The 23,145-nt window shown below is 44.6% G+C and overlaps 1 protein-coding gene across 2 annotated transcripts in view; it reads right to left on the bottom strand.

Annotated features, from left to right (window-relative positions):
• MLKL (mixed lineage kinase domain like pseudokinase) overlaps positions 1 to 23,145 on the bottom strand; it is an 888,605-nt gene that overhangs the window by 407,917 nt on the left and 457,543 nt on the right. For both annotated transcript variants that reach the window (XM_078670353.1, XM_078670354.1), the window contains exon 4: positions 17,342 to 17,513. In XM_078670353.1, the coding sequence (XP_078526479.1) occupies positions 17,342 to 17,513 (172 nt within the window). The remainder of the gene's footprint in view (positions 1 to 17,341; positions 17,514 to 23,145) is intronic.

Raw genomic sequence — 23,145 nt, 5'->3', positions numbered from 1 at the left:
TTCATCAAGACAAATTCATCATTGTAGATAAATGTAAAAAGGAATTGTATAGATACCCATCCCCAAAGATGTCCAATTTTTTACCAAGTTCATAGTTTTATCCATCGCTCTAAGTCTAGCCCAGTATGTCTAAGATTTCTCCCCTAAAAAGGGAGTATTCCCTACATCTTGCCACAGATTTTAAGACGTTTTTAAAAGGTTCCCACTCTTTGGGAGTACAGTATTTCTGTAGGTTCAATTTGAGGCATCTTACGTTCCCATTGGCTAAAAACTGGAACCTCAACTATTTTTCATTTTAGCAAAAATCAAAGATTTAGCCACCAGGGATGCAATAAACACTAGCTGTTGTTGGCAAATGGATACATTGAGTGTGACAATAATTCCAAACAAAACAGCTATCACATCAGGGACTAAAGATGCAGACAACTTTTCTACTAAGCTACTGGAAAATCTGACTCCAGAATTCTATAAGGGCCAGGCATGTAAAGCAGACATATAGCCGATCTCATGTATGATAGTTGCACCTAAAGCATGCCCCAGAAACAGATGGAAACATTTTTTTAAAGGAGGTGTAATAAAGTTGAAACTTACAAAAAAAACATACCTTGAAGTTTGCCCCTCTGATGGCTTTATGAGCCCACTTGTTATAGGTCTTCAATGTATGTGCTTCTATTCTACATCCTGCAGAGAGGTCTGGATCTTTTGTAAAGCTTGAGGGACAAGTTTTACAAAAAAAGTTGTTGCTTGAAGATCTGGTACCAATTCCTTATCCTCTAGTCTCCCTTGCATAATATGCTTGGCTAATCAAATTTGCAAGTGTGTTGTATGTTCCGCTTAAAATTATGGAGTTGAAAGAAGGAAAAAAGCAGCGAGGAGGGAAATTCCGGATTACCCAATTTAGTCGGTTCCATGTCTTCATAACCACCTCTACTAAAAGATCTCTAAACCGGTAAATCCCAACCTTTTCCCAGTTCCTGATACTCCTTTTATCTAAATGGAGACCTAGTCTACTACTGTGCCCAGTCCATATTGCGGGATGAAAGGAGATGAACTGATAATGTTCCTTCAATTGGGAGAATCTATAAATAATTACTTGAGGGATCTTGGATCTACTGCGTTTTGGAAGTTTGTGATTTTGATAAATGGGGCAAGCTGGATATTGTTTTCTAAACACATTTTTCTAAGATGGAAATTGCCTCCCAAGTCCTGCGAAGCAACTGCCTACCCTCACCAATCCATAAAAGCTGTCTGCTAAATTATTTTTTGAAGTGGAGGAGCGCAAGGCCACCATCTTGTATATACAACTGCAAAGTTTCTACTTTGTTACAGGGTTTCTTTCCTGACCAGACAAAATTACTCACCCTCTGGTCTATCTCATGAAAAAAGCTTTAGGGGACCTTAATTATAACATTTGGGAATATGAAAGGAAAAAGAGGAAGAACCATCATTTTTATTAAAGCAATTGGCCCCTCAATAAAAAAGACAGAGAATGCCACTACCTTACAAGATTCTTGGCCTTAGACAATGGTGACACATAATTAGGCTGAAAAATTTGCTAATATTCATACGAACCATAAATGTCCAGATGACGGACTGAGCCGGTCCGCAGACCTGATTCCCCATACCTACGGGAAGAACTTGATCCAAGCAACTAAACAAAAATATGTCAGATTTTGAATGATTAATTCTGTACCTCCCTAGATATGAAAAAGTTTTGATCTTGCTAAAAGTTCTGGTATTATTTTGTTCCTCAGCCGCCAAGTACACAATTAGATAATCAGCAGAGAGTTTAAGCTTGGGAGCCCCTAGCATTGGTGCCCCGATTTGAGAGTCTTGCCTTTGCAGTGCTGCTAGTGGTTCTATAAATAGTGCAAACAGCAGTGGCGACATAGAGCACTCCTGTCAAATGCCACAACTAATTTTTTGCGATCCTGCCATGTGGGAGTTAATTATAATTTTGGCTTCTGCTTTGCTATATAGGTCCTGTAGAAGATTTATAGATTTGAAAGGAAAGTTGACTCTTAATAAGATAGCAAACAAGATGTCTCACTGGACTAGATCGACGACTTTTTCAGCAAAGATAATATCTTGTTGTTCGTATAATAGTCTATTGTGTGAATTAAAAAGTAAGTGTTGTTTGCAATACTTCTTCCTGGCATGAAGCCGCATTAATCTCCGTGCACCACGTCTTGTACAAAGGGGTTATTCTGGAGGCCAACATGTTTGAACGTATATTCGTTATTAAGTAAGCTGATTGAACAATATGAATAGCCGGCTTATAGGATGCTTGTCTGTTTTTCAAGAAGCTTACTATAGCTGCCTCTGAAAAAGATTTTGGGATCTGGCAGCCTTCTAGGATTTCAATAAATAGTTGCATTAGGATACTCACTAGTTGAGACATAAACCCCTTATAAAAGTCTTTTGGCAGTCCATCGCAGCCACAGGTTTTCCGATTGGGGGGGGGGGGGGGGGGGGGGGTTAATGGGCTCCTTAATTTCATTGACAGTAATGGAAGCCACTGCATGAACTTGTTGGTCACTACTAAGTATAGGTGGTTCTATAGGGGCTCCTCGCTGCAGCTGCCGTATGGTATGAAAACTTCTGTAGCTGTTGGCTGCACGTTTGCTATCTGGATTTTTGCTCGCTGGCCCCCACATACAATTACTGGAGATAAGTGGGCAAAAATTAACATTCCGCAACCACAATAAACCATACAAATGAGTTTGTGTAAAGGTATTTCACCTACCTCACCCTAAAGAAAATATACAAATAACAGGCACTGACGGGGCATTTCACAGCTCCATATTTCAATTTCATTGGCTATAATGCCTGACGATGTACAGCCATTTGCGAGTGGGAACAAATAAACATTACAAATATCTCAGGGTCTGCCAGAGCATTCAGGAAGAATATTTTCCAAAAGAAGAAATTCATGTTATGCTCCATTAAAGTTATGATGTGGCGGGTACAAAAAAAGGATGGACAGCAGACAACACACGTACCACAGTGGATACAGTTGCTGCCTGAGAGTCCCCTGATAAACAAAATAAAATATCGACACCCTATTGCCCACCAAGAGTATTTTTCAATTAAAGGCCTGACCACTCATCACTGTTCTTTGCTAGTTAAAGAGACCTTCCAGACGTTCTCTATTGCTTTTAATTCTACTAAAACTGTGATACGATAATGGTGGACCTTCCTGTCACGGGATATACACAAATCCCTCACAGATTTCTCCCAGCCCCTCCCGGCCTCAAAGCAGGATAACAAGCCTTAGCATGTGCTATTTGGTAATGGAGATGAATAACGTCTAATATGTGTTAGCATTTCTAGTCTGCACAGTCAGTGAAGTTATAAGCATCAGGATTTATGGAGTTGGTTTCTCACCACACAGTTGGCTGTAGGCGATGGAATGTGTAAACATACAACCAAATCAACAGAGTTCATATTAAGAACGCTGAGATCAGACAGTAGAGCTTTCAAACACCTCTGCCTGCTCCCCGGGTGTAGAGAGTAGATTGTGACTGTGACGCCAAGACCAGGGCATCAAGGAGCGAGTCACGAACCCTGTGAGTGAGCTCCTGTAAGAACACAGGAAGTGCCTGCCACCCCTCTCTACGCTCCCGCCATCACCGGCAACCCCTAAATAGTGACCCTAAAGTGCAGCCCACTTGTGCTCCTACAGGGAAGGGGTCTAGGACTCTGTTGGCTCTCAAGCCCTCCCCTTATAAGACCCCTGGACGCTGCACCGCCTGAGGGCAAATCTGCACAGCAGTACTTGTCCCATGGCGCTACCTCGCTACGGTGGTGGCGACTGCACTGCTAACGAAGAGAGAGCACATGCAGCCTCCAAGGCTCCCAGTACTGTTTGTTATATCAGCACATGCACTGAATGCTTAGACTTAAGGTACAGCAAGGTTGTATTTATAAAAAAAATAAAGGTGCTCTCTGGGGGTACGGCCTGGAGCAAGATTTCAGTGGACGTGTAGTCCTAGAGCTCCTCTCCAGCCACTGCTACAGCATCCACAATGTAGCACCCAGAGGCCAGGACGCAAATGGGGTGGGCGCAGCTAGGGGATCTCCTGTGAAGCCAAAGAGCACCTGTGAAAAGAACCCATGGCAGCCTTCGAGGGCAGTCAGGCAGTGAGGGTGTGACCCGCAGGCAGATCACTGAGACAAAAGTAGGTTTCCCTTGCAGTACGGTGATCAGGGGATGCAGGTACACAAACTTGGCAGCAGGAGGAACAAGCATTTGCAATGCAATAGGTCTCGCATTTACCAGAGTTTAAGCTATTGGCATTGTAAATGACAATGCCTTTTATTTATGTTTTAAAAACGAAACCAAAAATAAAAGGCATTGTCATTTGCAATGTCAATAGCTCAAACTCACGTAAATGCGAGACCTATTGCATTGCAAATGCTTGTTTCTTTCTGTTACCTACTATTGATACTTTGGTTCAACTGTTGCATCTTTGGCAGCTTAAATCTCTCCACATGCAGCGCTACAGTAGAGTTGTGATGTTAACATGTCCCGCCTTCGTAAAAGCAAGGGGTTATTCCCACATGATTTATGTTATTAAGGCTATGTGTTGCCCCATTATCTTGTAATAACCTGCTGCGTCAAGTTCAATATAAAATGCCAATAAAAAAATACTTTAAAAAAAAACAGAATATATTTCCCGGCAACATGGAAAGCATAAAGGCTGAAAGGTCGCGAGTTGTAGCATAGCTGTTAGATGAAAAAGTTAACAGGAGAGATTTAACTCAAAAACTCTGACACAAAGATCGTAACACGTGACTTCAGGACAAAAACTGAAATATTTGGAAAGGTTTAAAACTAACGAAATAGAATGTGGTGGTAAATCACTTCACTTGGAGAATACTTGGAAGTAAGCAGGATCTCACAAAGCTTACAAATCTTTTTCATGCAGAGCCATCGTGATGCAAGTGCAGAGACGTTGCAAGAATGGAGTGATGACAATATGGCATGCTTCGAGCGCAAAAATGAAATTCTAATCAATATGATCGTATAGCATCCAATAAATTGGAAAAAGAAATAAATGCGGTTGAAAAGGAGATAAAAAGCCTGGAAAATACAAGGGAAACAAGGCGCATAAATGCTTTGCCAGGGGTAGGTAGCGCTATATAAATGCAATGTTCAATTCACGAACAATGGACCAAATAAAGGAACACCATAAAAAATTCAAATAAGAAAACAGAAATAATTTCATAGAAACAAATATGATTATGAAAATGGGCAGATTTACACATTTGCCTAAAGGTTTGAATCATTAGGTAACAGAGAAATAACAGATGTTTAAATGAAACACACAGAAGCTCTGAACGGAGATAGATTCGAGTGATGAGGAAACGACCTCCATGCAGATCTTGAAACAACAAAAGGTTACTTTTGTAGACAAAATGCATCTGATGCACCGAGGGCAGAAACCAAGCAAAGGAAAAAGTCGAGAGTGAAAAAAAAGACAAAGAGAAAGACTGGAAGAGGAAGCCAGAAATAACAAGCAATGTCCGCACGCAAAAGTGAAAGCAGCGCGACGCGGCGGGGGAGAAGTGGAGGAGCGTGAAAGCAATCAAGTGAGAGCAAAGACAGATGGCACTGAAAGCTGGTGGTAGCGTGCGTGCACGCAAGCGCTAGGCCAGCTAAAGCAGCTTGTGATAGCACTTTTTAAAGCCCCTACTAAATGTCTTGCAGAGCAGCGCATGCTCTGGCTCTAGGGAGACCTAAAAAGAGACGCAATACTGACAGCAACCGGACTGCCACTTAGTTGGCACACCTGCGCAGTGACACCCCTGAACTTGAGCTCTGGGAGGTGCTGATCAGCTGTGTCTAAGGATTATTTTCGCAAAAAGATGGACAGAATGTTAAACAATGTCAAACATTCACCCCAGTACGAGATCTGGGCCTAAATCTATTGCTTTTTTGCTCTCGTTGTAACTCCAGTTTAAACCCAGCCATATGCAAATCAGTCTTGATCCTGCTCCGCATGGAACAGTCCAGCCCGAACTGACAGGCCAAGTCCTCCTTGAACCAGAAACAAGCAGCCTAAGACCGGTTTCAGCATTCCATCCCTTTTCAGCCAGGCTAGCTTTGCTCCAGTGGCATTGAGAGCATAGGGACCCACATCTGGACATACCCGTCCCACTTGTTTCAGCAGCATTTTTCACCCAAAATCGGATGGGTATGCCCAACGTGGGTCACTTGCTCATTTTGCCTCTGGATTCAAGCTATCCTGGCTGGCAAGGGGTGTTACCCCAAAACCGGTCCCAGGATGCTCATTTCCGGTCCAGGGAGGACCTGGCATGGCAGTTCGGGCTGGAATGTTCCCATGAGGAGCAGGATCAAGACTGATTTGCATATGGCTGTTTAAACTGGAGTGGCATGTGGAGGTGAATGTTTGATTCATTCAGCATTCGTCGACCATTTATTGCTGCAACACTAAGGTTTATTTCCAGCAGGGGAGGAAAGCAATGCTCAACTAAATCCTTTGACAAAGCCTGCACCATGTTGGTCATGCAAACATATAACACAGTGGGTACTCAAGACAACAGGCCGAAGCCAGTGGGAACAAAGCTAAGGCAGCAGAAAACTTCCAATCAACAGAATAAGCATAAAAGAGGGGAACTGAGATCTACACAGAGTGAGAGCTGTGGGGATAGCTCTTGCTTGTATGACTATCCGGAATGTGAGGCTTGGACTCCTGACAACCTATATTCATTCACACGTGGGATGTTGGGTGATCAGTCGATAGGGGTCTGAAGCAGAATGATCCTTAAGTTTACGAGTGGATCGACGCAATCTTGTTCAACAGAGAAAATGTGACAGACTACATCTTTAAGGGTGGGGTAGAAAGTAAACAGAGTTCATATGTCCAGTAGGGAAAGACACACAAGTTTTTGATAATTTGATAGTATGCAGAGGATTTGTCAGTTGTTTGGGCATGTGGGCACATGGTCCATCCATATGATAAGATCTTCAATTTTCACTTATTTCGTTGCCAATCTCTCCCATGTTTTGTAAGATTGCATCCATTTCAGCAGGCAGAATGGTAGGCCCACTCCAACGCCCTGACAAAATCTGATCTTTTCTCCGCTAGGAATAGTGGCAATAAAAAACAGCTGAGGAATTCAAGTTAATTCATCGCGTGTCCTGGCTCATGGAGGGTCACTAAACGACTACACCAACCTAGAAGACTGCAGCTCAAGTACGGGCTGGAGGATGCCGAGTCCCTGGAGTTGTGGCAGGGAGCAGATATGGGGAAGACTGACACCCATTTAGCTTTTCGCCTCTTAATGTTCAACTGGTGGACTTTCACCTTGTCTGGATGCAGTTCAAAGGACAATACTACGCAGACCGGTTATGCCAATGCGGTGCTTGGCAGCGTGTGCAGCATTTGAATGTTTTAGCACGTTCTCGGAGTGAGTGGTGAAGTCAGTAGTGGGCTGTGAGCAGATTACCCATTACCCGAATGCTATCCTTTTTGTGGGGGAGGGCTGGAGTGTGTCAGGTTAATGGCAGTGATGTAGCATGTGGTCAGAGAGTTGAGGATACGGCTGGCAGAGAAGCAAACTGAGGGCTCAGCCATGACTCTGACCTTCCTGGGGATTGAGCTCGACTTGGTGCTAATGGTGTTCAGCCTGCCCGAGACGCTGGTGACCCAGTGGGGTTTGCTTGAGAGGGATTGCAACTATCTTTTGAACTATGCTTTTTTGGAGCCTCCAGATTTTTCAGCATCTTTCACAGCTGAGTTGGGAAACTGTGAGATTTGGGTCTTGTCACTGTAAGTCCACACCAAATCTTGTGTGGGCAACTCCTATTCCCACCAATGCTGAATACAATTACGATTTACATCAATATAAACAGATCCACCCTACTTAGGGCGCAAGCTACCTGCAACTGATCATTTCACTACCGTGCATTTTCTCTCCACCATAAGGGAGGGGCAATATGCCTTAAAAAGATGATTAATTGAATTACGTGCCAGCTGTACTATTTGTTCAAGAAGACTGAGTGAATGTGCAGCAGATTTTAGAATTGCTTATCAGTCAATAACAAGCATTTAACTGAATCCATTTACAGTATTATATTGCGGGGTCTGTTTTAACATGATTCTACTCTGTATACAGGTCTATACTAACCATGGACACTGACTTTGATTGGATAAACAAACTTTAAATAAAAGGAGGCACATATACTTCGCATGGAAGACATCTGGATTACCAATACCCGACTCTGGACTTTAAATTGTGGTGTGCTCCACGGATATGGGAGAATCCCTGCCTCCCCACAGCCTGTTGAATTGATCCCACAATAAATAATGTTTTCTGGTGTACTGACAGATCGTTTCTAATGAAAGTGCTTCAGGGGGCATGTCCAAGCAAGATGTACAAATAGCTGCAACTATGTGAGGTTCACCTCTGAAAAACCTGCACAATTCTAGCAATCCAGAATGTTGAGACTGGAACAAAATGCCAGAAAGGGTCAGCGGAACTGGAAGGTAACCCACTGCAATTGAGATATTAGAAATATCCACCCTCGAAGGCCCATGGCCAACTCTGAAAGGCACTGAAGGCTATGTATCTTGCGATTAACAGTAATAATGGACTTTCCGAGTGAGACTTTGCTGTTGATTACCATTGGCCTGCCCGGAGGGCAGGGCGCCATTTGCAGAACAACATGGCAAATAGAGACAGAATGCAGGGCCTGGTTGGTCCTTGCAAGATACCGGTGATTGGCAGGCCACTTGGCAGGCCTTAGAAAGGGAAGATGTAGACGGGCTGCAGGGGTACGCAGTAGTCCTTCATACCCAGTAGAGGGATTGAGCAGACCTGTGGGTGAATCTGGTGGCGGGGCAACCGTGTGAATTTGAGCTCTGAGAGGAGGCATGATCCTGGTGCCACCCTCCCCCGCCAACATTGCGGCTTGGATTGGGTAATGAAGGCCATAGAAAGTGTGTGATGTTGGGTAGTCGAAGCCCACCTGAGACAGATTGATTGCTGGGACTCACAAAAAGACTGTACTGAGATTGTATGAGTAGTGAAGTGCCATGACTGGCGAAACCATCCCTACAACCTGCTCCTCCTCCGCCTCCATGTGGCTGGATGCTCTGAGACAGACAGGTCAAACACTGGGCCCTGCATTACCCCAACAGAAGCTTGTGAGACTGAGGTTAAGATGCTTACCCACCTATAGCACTGGCTGCAAATCAAAGAATTCCATTACTAGCTTTAAATATAATTATACAATCCTGCTACAAGTGGCCCAGTTTTACTTAAAACACCAAAGTACAAGGGGAGGAAGGCCATGTAAATTTCCAAGCAGCGTTCACATATGAGGCCACAAGAATAAAGATAGATTCGAGGTCAATGCGAAGACAAAGTAATTGCAGCCTTGGACTGCCCTATGTTGTATGTTGAAGAGGGGACATATATATATACCACCTTTTTGCCTGCAAGGAGCTAGAACAAAGTAAAAAAATAATTACAATTGTTTAATCGCCTCCTTATTTGCAATTGGAAGCCAATGAGCCTTTGATTTTTTTAAGTTCAAGGAAATGTTTTTTGAAAAGATTAATATGATCATAAGAACAATACTTCGTATATGCGGTTATTTGTTAATACATAGATACATAAAGATACAATAAAGAATAGTAATAATACATAATATCCACTAAAATGATAAAAGGATAATATAAATTATGATATGAGTACATTCAAAGGTTCACACAAATCTTAAATAACAATATATGTCAAAAATACACAATTTAATTTTTTTTTTTTTTTTAAAACATCATAGAAGATGAAAAATCAAACATAATTATAGATGAACAGTAGGAGGTCAAGGAGCCTTGATAACTTCTTGTTGTGAGGGAGTGGGTAAAGAAGTTTTCTTCACCGTATCGTCTAGAAAGTGTGTGAGTGGGCCCCAAAGGTGAGAACGTTTAATGGCAAGAGAGATAGGGTGAACGAGTGCTGTATCAAGGTGATGATTGTGACATACAGCATACCACCAAGCTAAATAGGACAATTTAGAGGAATCCTTCCAGTTTTTTGATATTTGCTGAAAAGCTACAGCTATTAACAAATCATAAGTGGCAGCTGAGATTGACTTGTTTTCCAATCCAGTGATAAACTACCTAGAAAAATGTTAGTGGGGGAGAGGGGAATTGTGGTATGAAATATAGAGTTGATTTGGTGCCAGACCTGTTTCCAAAATGTAAGAACATGTGGATATGTGAACAGCATATGATGGAGATCAGCGTCGACCTGGGAACATGTCCAGATGAGCCTTTGATTTTACTTAACCAGTTGCTGATCGAAGAAATGAATGGCAAAGTGCAAATCGGAATCTTTTTTGCAGTGATCTTTAATTTCTGGAAATATTGGGTCCATACATCATCCATAGAGAGGCGAAAATTTTAATTCCTGAAAACTTGACTGACGTTAACCCCCCTCCTTTGCTATATTACGGTCCTAGTAGTTCTGTTCAATTAACTGCATGAACAAGAGGGACATCGACTGTGTTGGAATAAAATTCTGGGCAGTCTATGTGGTTATATCATAGAAATGTGCACGACTTATTGCTTTGCCAAAGTTTGTGCATGATTTTTAGGTAGCTCGCCAGCTCAGGCATTGTCCACATTCGAATCCAATACAGTATTACAACATTATTGATCAACAGCGAAGAAAAGTAGTAAAGAAAGCATTACCATACCGAGATATTTTGTTCATGCAGGCAGGCGATTTAAAGGTATATTCGATGGTTACCTAGACAGATAGGCACCTAAAGCAAGTATCATATAGGGTTTGGCACTGTCTCTTGGAGAGATAATGAGGGAGGCAGAATTGATGGATTGGCAGCCCTCAACAGATATAGTGTTTTCTTACAATTCACCCACATGATACATATAGTAAACTGGATGATATACCTGTGAAGCCGTAAGATTACAACAAATACAATGGCACAATATACCTAAGGAGGTGGTTATTGGATGTATTGTCTCTAAAGCTGCACAGGCATGGATACAGAGCAAGACAAAGGCCTGAGACATTCTTCACATGTACCACACAGCCTGTCCACCTCACATGAGCCATAAGGATTGCCAGCCCCAGATACTGCACTTGAATTCATACAGTATTGTGAAAGCTGGTGTTAAGAGGATGGACTTCAGTCCAATCTTCCTGAGGTGAGTTAAACTGCTATAATCAAGTCTCACCTGTAAGGCAATGTCGGGGCAAGTGATCTCCGACAACTGGGTATTGGAGACGGATCCCCAAAAAAGGGTCCCCTCCACCATAGTTAGTGTTCACAAGGGCAATGGAGCCACCTGCATCTAGACTGCGCGTTCTAGGATGGTGGATTTGGTCAAACAGTTGGAAAAGAAAACACACATTGCCCATGTATGCAGATGGTGTCCTTGTTAATTTGAAATACCTGCAATAATCAGTCCCACTCTTTCTACAGGAACTGGGGGATTTTGTTGGGGAGTCAGGCTTGTTGGTTAACGTGGTTAAATCAAAATTATTTCCATTTGACCAGCTTAAAGGGAAAGGTGAGCGTTGCCTGCCAGAAGAGGGCATAAATATGAAAGTGGTTTGAAGTTTGGGAATCCACATTGCTCTTAGTGAATCAGCACAATGCACAATAAACACTGACAGAGTAGTGGGAGGCCTACAGCTCTCAGAGAGATCTGGGCTACTTTGCCATTGACAATTGTGTGCAGGATCTCCCTTGCCAAAACACACTCTTGAGCTGAGCTCCCTGGTCATGGCAGGTAAACCAACAGAATTAACCCACACTCAAACTACCATAGGAGCATGTGGGCCTGATTCTTCACTGCACTGTAGAACATATTAGCTAACTGAATTAACTCAACAGGGAGAAAAAAAGAGTACAGAGAACATAACCATAGGCCAGCATGTTGCAAGACGCCCTGATGATGGAGAACATATTACCATATGTTATTAGACAAATGAGGAGAGTTTGGATATACGCAGTAAAGACAGTTCTGCGCTGCCCCCTTTTGCACCAGGTATGCCTTTATTGTGCAAAAGTCCCTTTAAAAACATAACACACAAGAAGTTGATTACTAGTTGGCGGGAGGTTGAGAGACATTGACACTGGAAGACGTATACCTAAAAGATAAATTCCTAGCGTAGTAGAAGTTCAGGAGATTTTTGGGGTGTGTCCAGGGGCAGTTATCAAGCATGCAAAACTAGCATATATAGAGAAAGAGTTTTGGAAATAATTTTCAGAATCCCAGAAAGTAATCCATAGAAAAACAATGCTGAACTTTCATGCAGAAAATCTAGTAGCAAATATATAGTCTGTCAATGCACCAAGACAATGAGATGGAGTTACTTTGGTCAGGAAAAATGGACACTGGATTGACCTGTCAAGGTCTGAGACGAGGAATGAAGTAAGTTGCTCAGAAGTCGAACAGGCATCGACTAATTTAAGTTCAAGGTGTATAGTTTGATTATCTTCATAGAATTCATTTGATTCCATAAACATATGTGCAGGGTAAATCCACAGAGGTGCCCGGCTTGCACTAGTTGTAACACTCCTCATTCCTGATTTCCTTTTTGTTTCTTGTGAGTGCCCACAAATACAGAAATGTTGGCGTTCAGTAGTTGTAATACTACAGCAAGTGAAATGATAATTTCCCAGATGCTTGCTGGGGATATTTCCTGAAAGAAAAAACAGAAAGCATTCAACACAGATTTGCAGCACTGGCTACTTTCTTGGATATAGGGAGGATTGTAATTCATTGCCCCAGACCATGGGAGTACAAGGATTGATCGAGCTGGAATGGGCCCTGGCTGAAGAAAAACCATAAAAAGATTTCCCGAAAAGAGAAACACCCCACAGAAGACCTAGTGAAATGGTCGAAAATTCTGACCCAACCGACTCACCCCCGACACAAGGCTGCTTTGATCGAAAGGGCTTACAGTCAATATGTAGAATCATTAGCTAGCAGAGGCAAAAGTGATCGAGACAATTATTTTTGCAAGCCCAAAAAGAGTTTTACCAGCTCTAATGATGTTCAAAGAAAGCTCCGCAATGGATTGAAAGAGAGATCCTTTACTAAAACCCCCCAAAAAAGTTGGGGTAAAAAAACACGAGGCAGAGTCTGCTGTTTAGAAAAATCTAACAAAAACAAGTTTAAAAAAAGTGCTTCCATCAAAACAGTGGGAGAACTTTCTTTAGAAGTAAATGCTGATCTTTTTGCTTCTCAAAAACAAGTCTGTGCCGGGAGGCCCAACCGCAAAAGGTTCAAAAGGCAATACATCAGTAATTCCTCAACTGTAAGTGGAGCAGGGGATCCACCTGTTTGGAGGAGCGAAAGCACCACCACTTAACAGATGGCTCCCTCTCCCCACAAAGGTACATGAGCTCTTTTTAGGTTGAGTCTCGAAAACGCTTGTGCTGTCTGCAAGACGTGTTGTATCCTCTTCTGTGGGCTTTTGGCACACCCACCGATTGCCATTAGTTGTTATCTGTGGCATTCAGAAATGCTGGCATGTTATTGGTGTTTGTCCGTGTTGGTCCCTCCTTTCTGTGTCTGTTCCCGCCCCATAGCGATTTCACTAATGGTTTCTTCTGGTCGGCCGCAATGCTCCTTCACAGCGCGCAACGGCCCCTCTTCCCGTCTGGGCATTGCAACCATAGTATTCTGTTAGGTGTCCATAGCTGGTACCGAAAACAAAGCAAGCAACAGAAACAAAAGTGGCCCTTGACGTTCCTGTTATGTGAGGGCTCAATAAAGCGCTCTCAGGATTCTCTGTGCTTGCTGCAGACTGTTCCTCCTGGTCAGCCATTTACAAAGCAGGCAATGAAAGACGGATGAAATAAATTCACAACTATTGCTTAATTTTGCAGATCTAGGAGCAATAAATAAGGGCACTAGAGGACAGTATGCCATTAAAGATTAATGTAGACTTTTCAAATGACACCTCTGCAGTTTCCTCTTAGAACTGCATTCCTTCTTATTTACATCACAGATGACTTTGATAGAGTGGCACCTTAATTTCAAGTGATCATTTGCACCCATGCACAATAATAGAGCTGCATAGTTCAAAGGCCACCAATTGAAAGTAAGAGATACCTCATGTCTCTTTAAAAGAAAATCGAGGAAGATTAAACCGACACAAGGAAGCACGAAAAATAAGATTTGTATGAAAAGAGCTGGTACTTAGGAATAAAGTGGTTCAAGCAAAGTGAATCGCCTCTAGGTGCTCTACATCTTCACACCGCCTTGTTCTTCTGATGTTTTATGGCACCTCTATTGAGTACTGTGGTGCAAAGCATTTACAGTAATTAACAGCAGAGATGTATATTGCCTTGACCTCTTGTCTCAGGTGTTGTAGTCCCGGTCGGGTGTATTGTGCCCCTATGTTTCCAGGCAGTTCGTACACCCGTCACCATGTGTGAGGAGGGACAGTGCACAGCATGTGTCCTCCGCCAGCATCCCAGAGGTGATCTGTGGTCAGCCACAGTAACAGCAGTTGCAGGGTAGCTTCGCCAGCGGGACATGAACCCTAGTGCAAGAAACAAAACGAGTCCCCCTGCTGCTGTTTAAATGATAAAATACAGCAATAATCAGAGTTCTGTTGGCCCCTCTGACCCCTGTGCCACTGCACCTGCTGCACCAAAGGAATTACCCCCCTGTACTTAAGCCCTTTGCTGCGTGGCTTATTCCCTCAAAAAGGATTAAACCTCAAACATGCCTCCCACTGCAGCCGGGATCTGCAGTGGCCTCTCTGCAAAGTGCTGAGTCTTGAGACCGAATGAACTATGCAGTCTGGGGGATAAGCTCTTTAGCCAAAGCGACCAAACAGATCCTGGCTGCACTTTGTCCAGACCCAACTCCATCACTTGACCTCATGCCCCTGTCTTAAGAGTGTGCCTTGAGATGACTGCAAGCTGAAGTAAACAGATGCATGCACCCATCCAGCCTCTCACACGTCGTTCAACTACTCATCCAGCCACCAATCTCATTACATTCATCCATGTGCCCACTCATCCATCCATTTATCCCTCGTGCATCCATCTACTCTATGGTCGACACGCTCCCATTCGCTTACTCATCATGCATCCACTAATCTAGCTAGAGGCCTGTGCACCTGCAAACCTTCTTGAACCAGTCCCTCAGTGACCCACTAACTCATCCACTCATTGCCCCATCTATCCATCACCATGCAATGTATCAATCCTCACTCAGGTTTCCACTCACTTACTATTTTTGAGATCTATGTTTGAGATATTATCGACGTTCTCACCGATTCAGTGACCACCTGCAAAGTGCACAATTATGAACTGACTGGGTGCTTGGTCTGTTTACTGAGGAACTCTTATGATTTCCAGTTTAAGGAAGACATAAGGCAGCAGCGAGTTTTGTTTTCGCCTATGTTGTGTCGGGAATTGCCGTCACTGGTCCCTGTGCTATTCGAAGTTGAGGTTGAAGGGAAATCCTCTTATAATAATTAGGGCACATTTGTCCTCAAAGATTAAATGCGTGGTAGGAGGCATTATGGTAACATTTCTTTGAAAACCAAGAGGAAAAGCGGGCCCAGGCTTGTTTCAGCCGTTAGGGGGTGCTGTGCTGCAGGCAGGCCAGCTCTTGTGGCTAGTGAGTTGCAGGTCTGTATTACACTCTACACAGGGGGCCCGATCTCTCTCTCTCGGAGTTAAACAGATCTCCGCACCTACAGGCGGGTGTAAGCAGCATAATGCTGGAGGTGGAAGCCGCCACAGGTTTGTTATGGAAGACAACAGCTACCGGACCCAGGTAGTGGGGCAGGGCCGAAGGACTTAACGAATCATTAAAAATGAAAAAGCCACTTACCTGGAACAGCCGGCAGGCCACTACCTCTCCTGCGGCTGCCGTCATCTTCCTGCAAACTCCCTGCCAGCAGCAGGAAGCACCCGGCTCGCAGGCTCCCTTGAACTAATCACAACGCTGCAATGCACCGTTGTGATTGATCTGATTGCGTGGTTTGGCGCTCAGACGGGGACAGGGAGGATTTGCATGTTCCTCACCAGGCTGTGTAATGCTGCCTGGTGGGGGGCATGCAACTGCGCATGACTGTTTACCCGGCCGAAGAGGCCCGGCCAAGCAGTTATGCGCACTTCAGGAGTGTAAACAACTCCACTCCCTACGCCGCCAGCCAGCCCCGTCTGAGAGCCACTAACAGAAATAGGAAAAAAAAATAGGAACAATAGTTATTATAATTTAATTTTTTCTTTTGTTCAGTGGGACGACGCTCCTCCATCTTAGCGGAGGAGAAGCAAGCCATCTCAAGCCCTTCAATGGGATTTACAAAGTCACCTAAGAGGCGATTTGTGCCGTCTTGCAGGACTGTACCGAAATGTAATGCAACGCAGCAGCTTTCCATGCGTTATATTTTGTTGTAGTAAGACTTTCATCGGTGGAGCATGGGTGTTACCTTGCATCCACAAATTTAATTTGACACAATCCCCGATTTACTAAAGGCAGTAAACCTGGGATTGCGACAAAATGGTACACCTACAGCATAGACACGTAACAAGGAGAAATATCTTTATTTCCCCTAGTTATTCCTTTTTTTCATGTGTGCTGCATTCTGCAACACACATTGAAAGCGTAATAAGCCTCTAAGGATTTTTTTGTACAGGAGGGTATTCCTACCTGCACAAAATGTAATCTTGCGCATAACGCAGGTACCCTTGCCCTATGGCAAAAGGGTGCCTGCGTTGGCACACCAACGTTAGGAGGCAGCATAAGTGAGCCATATCCTAGTTGATATGGGGCATTTCTGCTCCCTCACTTTCACGCAACGCCGCACAGCAAATTCCCTTGCTGCATTGTGTTGCCTGAAGCGTTAGTAAATTTGGCCCCAGGTGTACTTCTGACCCAAGAGTGAGGGGAACAACAGTGGATTGTGCCCTCCGGGTGAAGCACTGTGGACTGAAGATTTGTTTATATTATAGCCGCATATATATTCCCGGATAAGTGCCACCTGGAGTGTAATGTCAACTTGAAATGCAAAAATGCTAATCTATGTAGTATAGCAGACATTAGTGAGAGGACAGACAACCTATAAATCTCAATGCACAATACCACCAGGGCTGTCGCTATAGTAGAAAAGGTGAACAGATTCTGGCGGAGAAGAGGCTCTATATCAAAATGTGATTATATAAGATTTGTTGGGACTAACATAAGAAAAGTCCATTTCTTATAAAGAAGTAGCAAAATAGGACCACAATTGCAAAAATATAAACTCTGTAAGCATGCGTATTCTCCCATACTATCCCAGCATGCAATACTAATAGTAGACTTACTGAGTGTCAATGGCTAGAGAGTCCTTGAAGCGCTTGATGGCCACGGTGGCTCTGTGGTACTCTCCCTTATACAAGATGGAGGTGTCCGTCTCCATCAACGGCTCCCCAATCACAAGGTCTTCCTTTTTGATCTCAGTAATATCTGGTCGTTGCGGTATCATCGTTTTCGTCACTGCATGACATGTGACCCAACACAATAGAAAAGATTAAAAATGATTAATTATTTTTAATTAATTAACATTAATTCAGTTAAAATTCCTAAATTGATAGAGCTGGAAACAATTGTCCTACATTCATCCAAAAAGAAGGTGAAATGACAACTCCAGACAGTTATTCACAAGTGTACCTTTTTAAAAAAAAAAATGATCATCAAGCACAGACAAACATAGTCTATCAATCCAGAGCAACAGGATGTGGCTCTCTAGAATCCTACTCTCGAGGCCACCTTCAAAGAGCCAAACATAAGCGATTTATGGCCCGAAGTCAGGTTGACTTTCACTACTCAATTGATTCCGGGGAGGGGGGGGGGATACTTACCTGTAACACTGATATTGGGCCTTACTCTCTACTATGTGCACAGGGTCCTCATACCCCTCCTGTATAGGGATTAATTCTGAAAGCTCTTAGCAGAAGATCTGCTTGCAACCACAATAAAACAACATTAACATGAACTGCTGAATTCTCCTTTATTAGACTACACTTTCATCATTCACTTTTATCTAATTCCCTTCAGTGGGATGACACGGGGCCCTCGTGTGAATACATAGCTAATACAGAGCTGCAATATCAGCTGTACAGGTTAAGAATTCCCATCCTTTGCATAGGCAGATAAGCAGTGCAACGGAGAGGAAATGGGGGTGAAGAAAATATACTCCGCTTCAATAGATTACCTAATATTGCCCCCTTTCCAAGCGTTCTCTATCTGGGGAATCGATTCAGTGTGTAACACATACACGTGTTTGGAACGTTTGGCCAGACCTTCTTTGCTACCACAGTGAACAACTAATCCTTTTACGGTTTAGGTCCCTCCCCTTTTATTTTGATGTCTTGGAATATTGCAACATGGGGTCCCAATTCACAAACTGTACTTTTGAGTAAGCTTGCACTTTTGAGTAAGTTTACTACTTTTCAGTATTCACAAATTTGGAGTTTGCATCAACTAACATTTTTGTAGTAAGTCCAGCACTGCACATGACCAGCCACTGGTACTGCAACACCCTCCCATAGAAAATAATGGACCCTAGAGGAAAGAATGTTAAGTAAATTATTTAAAATAGTCATAAATATAAATTAATGCTAAAAACATAGACAAACTGCACATATTTATTATTTCATTATAAACTTTTTAATACCCTATTTTAACACAATACATTGAAATATGTCTGCCAGCTATCGTGACATGGTTAAAAAACATTTTAAGACAGCCACCTGCCAAAAGCGGCGGGCGGTCTCCAAAGTGCAGAACTGAATAGGTTGGGATGACAGTGGCTATTAAGCTGGGGCTATTAACAACAATTGACTTACCAAACCACAAAAGTCCCCCAAACTCCTTTACAGGCAGTACTGACCAACCGGTTATACCCATAAACACATCAGGCACCTGTCCAGAAATCAGTTCTGGCATGCAAAGACATCAGCACCTGGCAGTACATTTAGGGCCACACCGTAAGGGAGCCAGCACCAAAAACTCAACAATAAAGGTGGCAACGTCATCAGATCAGCAGGAGGCTACCAAGATAGACTGACCCAAACTATGCAACACATGGAGGGGTACAAACAAGTGTCCTCAAAGTGGACAGAGGGCCTCCTTCTCTGTCCTGGGCATAGCACATGATGTGGTAGTGGGAGCAGACCATGCTTTGGAATTGATAGTGCGACCAGCCTTTTTTTATTTTTGTCATTGAGCGTGTGGCCTACAGGCTTCCCTTATGTAAAGTTCTGCAATTATATAAATGTCCAGAACCTTGCACTGACATCCTGTGTGTATGTTGACTGCATGTGTACCGTACATGATCAATAGTAGGACTCTATGTGAGAGAGATTCCTGAAGCCAGTGGTATCCATTTATTATACCCCTGGGTTGACATGGCACAAGATGGAGGATGAGGACAGCTTCTGCAAGCAAAAGGAGGATGACCTATTACTTACCAGTAATCTTCATTACTCCTGGTCCTGTTGTCCTTGTCCCCTTTATTAAAAACAAGTGAGATAATCCTATCTCACCAACAGAAAAAAAAGAACGAAGAAATGATGGTACTACTCCTCCCCCTCCCTCTGGGAGTACATAACCATACCATTCCCAGCATTCGTCCTGAACCACCAATCCCCCAGATGAAGGCCGGTATGCCTGGGAGGGAGGGATGTAATGAAGGGGACGAGGACAACGGGACCAGGAGTAATGAAGATTACCGGTAAGTAATAGGACATTACCCCCAGGTTCCTCCTGTCCTCGGCCCCTTCATTAAAAACAAGTGAAAATAACGCAGCCGCAACCGGCAATCATCCCACAACAAACCACCAGGACACAGAACAAACAGAAAACCCAGTGATTTATTGATTCAGAAACAGAAAATAAGGGAATATCAGGAGCAGACAGCATGAAGCACCCCCAAACCAAAATTAGCATAATCCCCAGAACATTCTGAATGCAACAATACCTCACAAACGTATTAAAAGAGGCCCAGGTAGCCGTCCTTCAAATCCCAGAGAGGGAGACACCGCGGACTTCAGTCCAAGAGGTCGGCATCCCACGAGTCGAACGCCCCTGAACCCCAGCCGGAGGAGGGAAGCCAGAAAGGGAGTAGGGCAACATGATAACCTGCAGCAGCCAGTGACCAATGAATGAAGAAGAAGCCCTGCACCCACGAGAGGAAACACTGAAAGACAAAAAAGAGAGTCAGACTTTCGAAAAGGCACAGTGCGGTCCAAATAGATCCGCAACGCCCGGCAAACATTCTGCAAAGCCCACGGGAGCTCACCATCCGCAACAGACCCTGAGCTCAAAGCTGGCAACACCAGCTCCTGGTAGCGATGAAATTGAGATGGAACCCAAGGGAACTAAGTAAGAATCCAACCAGAGGACCACCCCATCATCCAAAAAAGACAAAAAAATGGCTCACGAGCCATCAAGGCCTCCAGCTCCCCAAGGCACCATGCAGAAGCAATGGCCACCAACAAGACAACCTTGAAAGTAACAAATTTCATATCTACGTCCAACAAAGGCTCAAACGGAGAAGCCACCAGAGCCCTCCACACCAAGGGGGGGGTCCCAAAGAGGAAAAGAAGGCCTCGCCACAGGACAGGATAAGGAAAAACTGTGCAGTAAACGAGACACCAAGTCGTTCACATCAGACAATATCCCCCAAGGGGAACGGAAAGCCCTGACAGCAGTACACTGAGCACGTGAGGCGGAGACAGCCAAATCCTTCTCAAACCTGTCCCAAAGGAACTGAAGGACATCAGGCAGGGGACAAACCAGAAGGGACAATTTCAACGCCTGACACCAACGCTGGAAGTTCACCCACTGACGATCGTAGGACTTAAGAGTAGACGGCCTCCTGGACTGTTGAACTGCCACAGCAAAATGCTCGGGAAGAGCCTAGTTCCACCACCTCTGCCTCTCAACTTCCAGACCGACAAACGAAGCCGCTAGAGGGACAACATCGGGGATGACCGCAGGGGAGACAGAAGGAAACACCAAGGGCCCTGAACAGCCAACAATTGGAGAGTGGGAAACCAGGAACGCCAGGGCCAAAAGGGCACCACCACCTGCCAATCCTCCAACATCAGATGAGACAGGAACTTGCAGATCAGAGACAGAGGCGGAAAGGCATACAGCTGGTGGGAAAGCCAAGGAATGGACAGAGCATCCACCCCCCAAGCTCCCACCTGATGGACCTGGGAGCAAAATCGGGGAAGCTGAGCATTCCGGGAAGCAAAGAGGTTGAGAAAAGGAAGACCAAACCTCACGCACACAATACGAAAGGCCACTGGAGTCAGAGACAACTCCTGGGAGGCGGGGAAAAGCAACTGAGGGCATCCGTCGACCCCATTGTCCACCCCCAGATGTGCACAGCTGTCAGAGACAATAGGTGCCCCTCTGCACAACAAAACAATGGGAACACTACAGCATTGAGGGACTTGGACTGAATACCACCCTGGTGATTTAGGTAGGCCACTGTCACGATGTTGTCCGAACGAACCACCACATTGAGATTTAACAATCGATCCCGGAACCCCATGACAGCCCGGAACACAGCCGACAACTCACGCTAATTCGAAGACCTCCTCCCTTCCAAAAGGACCAACGACCCTAAAGGGAGTCCAATCCCAATGTTGCTCCCCACCCCAAAGCACTGGCATCCGTTGTGAGGATAACTGGAGGAGAGGGCAGCAGAGGCAGCCCCAGGCGAGATTGTCCGCCACCATCCGCCACTGCAGGGCAGAGAGAACAGACAGACACCGGAAATCAAGAGGGACAAATTGTGAGACAACAGATTCCAAAAAGACAACATATGTGACCAAAGAGGCCGCAGGTGAAACCGCGTCCAAGGCACCGTGAAGACCGTAGCCTCCATCAGACCCAGAAGTCGTAACCAGAGATGAAACGGGAAGGAACACCCCTCCAGAAAACGATGAGCAAGGGAACACAAGGTCACTGACCTAGACACAGGAAGGAAAACCCGATTCAGGTCAGTGTGAAAACGAGCCCCTCTGAACGTCAAGTCCTGGGAAGGCACCAGCTGCCACTTGGGGAGATTCAGCAGAAACCCATGATCTCTCAACACTGAACACACCAACTCCTGATCCCTCAACAACAGATCCCGGGAGGGAGCATGGAGCAGCCAATCATCCAGGTAAGGGTAAAACAGGACACCCCGAAGATGGAACAAAGTCCCCAAAGGTGCCACAACCTTGGTGAATACCCTAGGAGCAGATCTCAGGCTGAAGGGCAGAACCTGAAACTGATAATGGCGCCACCGCAGACAAAACCACAGGAACCTGTGAGAACTGGGGTAACCAGGGACATGATAATAAGTGTTCTGGAGAACCAGGGTGCACATGAATTGACACGGGAGAACCAGAGGAATCACCAGTTGGAGAGTCTCCATTTTGAAAGACAGATGTAACACAAACGTGTTCAGTGCCTTCAAATCCAGGACAAAACTGAAACCCCCTGGTATTTTGGGCACCTGGAAAATCAGAGTAAAACCCCGTCCCCCTATCCAGAGAAGGAACCTCTTGTACAGCCCCCTTCTCTAACAGAGCCTGGACCTCTAGACACAGCTCTGACCTCCTGGTCAGACAGGATGGCAAGGGAGTTGGACGGACCCCAGAGCCTGGAGGAGGCTCTGAGAAATCGATGAGATAACCCAGTCTCACAATGTCCAGGACCCGCATATCGGAACAGGAACGCATCCAAGCAGGGAGAAAGTGCCGAAGTCGACCTCTGACCAAGAATCCGGTGTCGGCCACCAGATAGTCAGGAATGAGGCATGGCAGGTGAAAACTTAGCCCTCTTGTCTTGACTCCTACCAGAAGAAAACCTCCCATGGCCCCTAGAAACCTGCCTCCTCGAAAGGGGGATGGTAGAAGGATTTGGGCTTGAAGGAGGAGGAATGCTTCTTTTCCTTGAAAAGTCTATGAAGTTTATCCTCCAACTCCTCACCAAACATCATGGAACACTGAAAGGGTAACCGAAGAGCCGAGGACTTCTGGGCCGAATCAGTCTTCCACTCCTTCAGAACCCCTGCAAGGGCTGAAGCTCTTACCACATCGAAAGAAACATCAGAAAGGAACTCCAC

The sequence above is a fragment of the Lissotriton helveticus genome, chromosome 12 (assembly GCF_964261635.1).
Source record: "Lissotriton helveticus chromosome 12, aLisHel1.1, whole genome shotgun sequence".
Lineage (NCBI taxonomy): Eukaryota > Metazoa > Chordata > Amphibia > Caudata > Salamandridae > Lissotriton > Lissotriton helveticus.
Note: the sequence above shows the minus strand (reverse complement) of the source record. Positions and strands in the feature narration are given on the sequence as shown.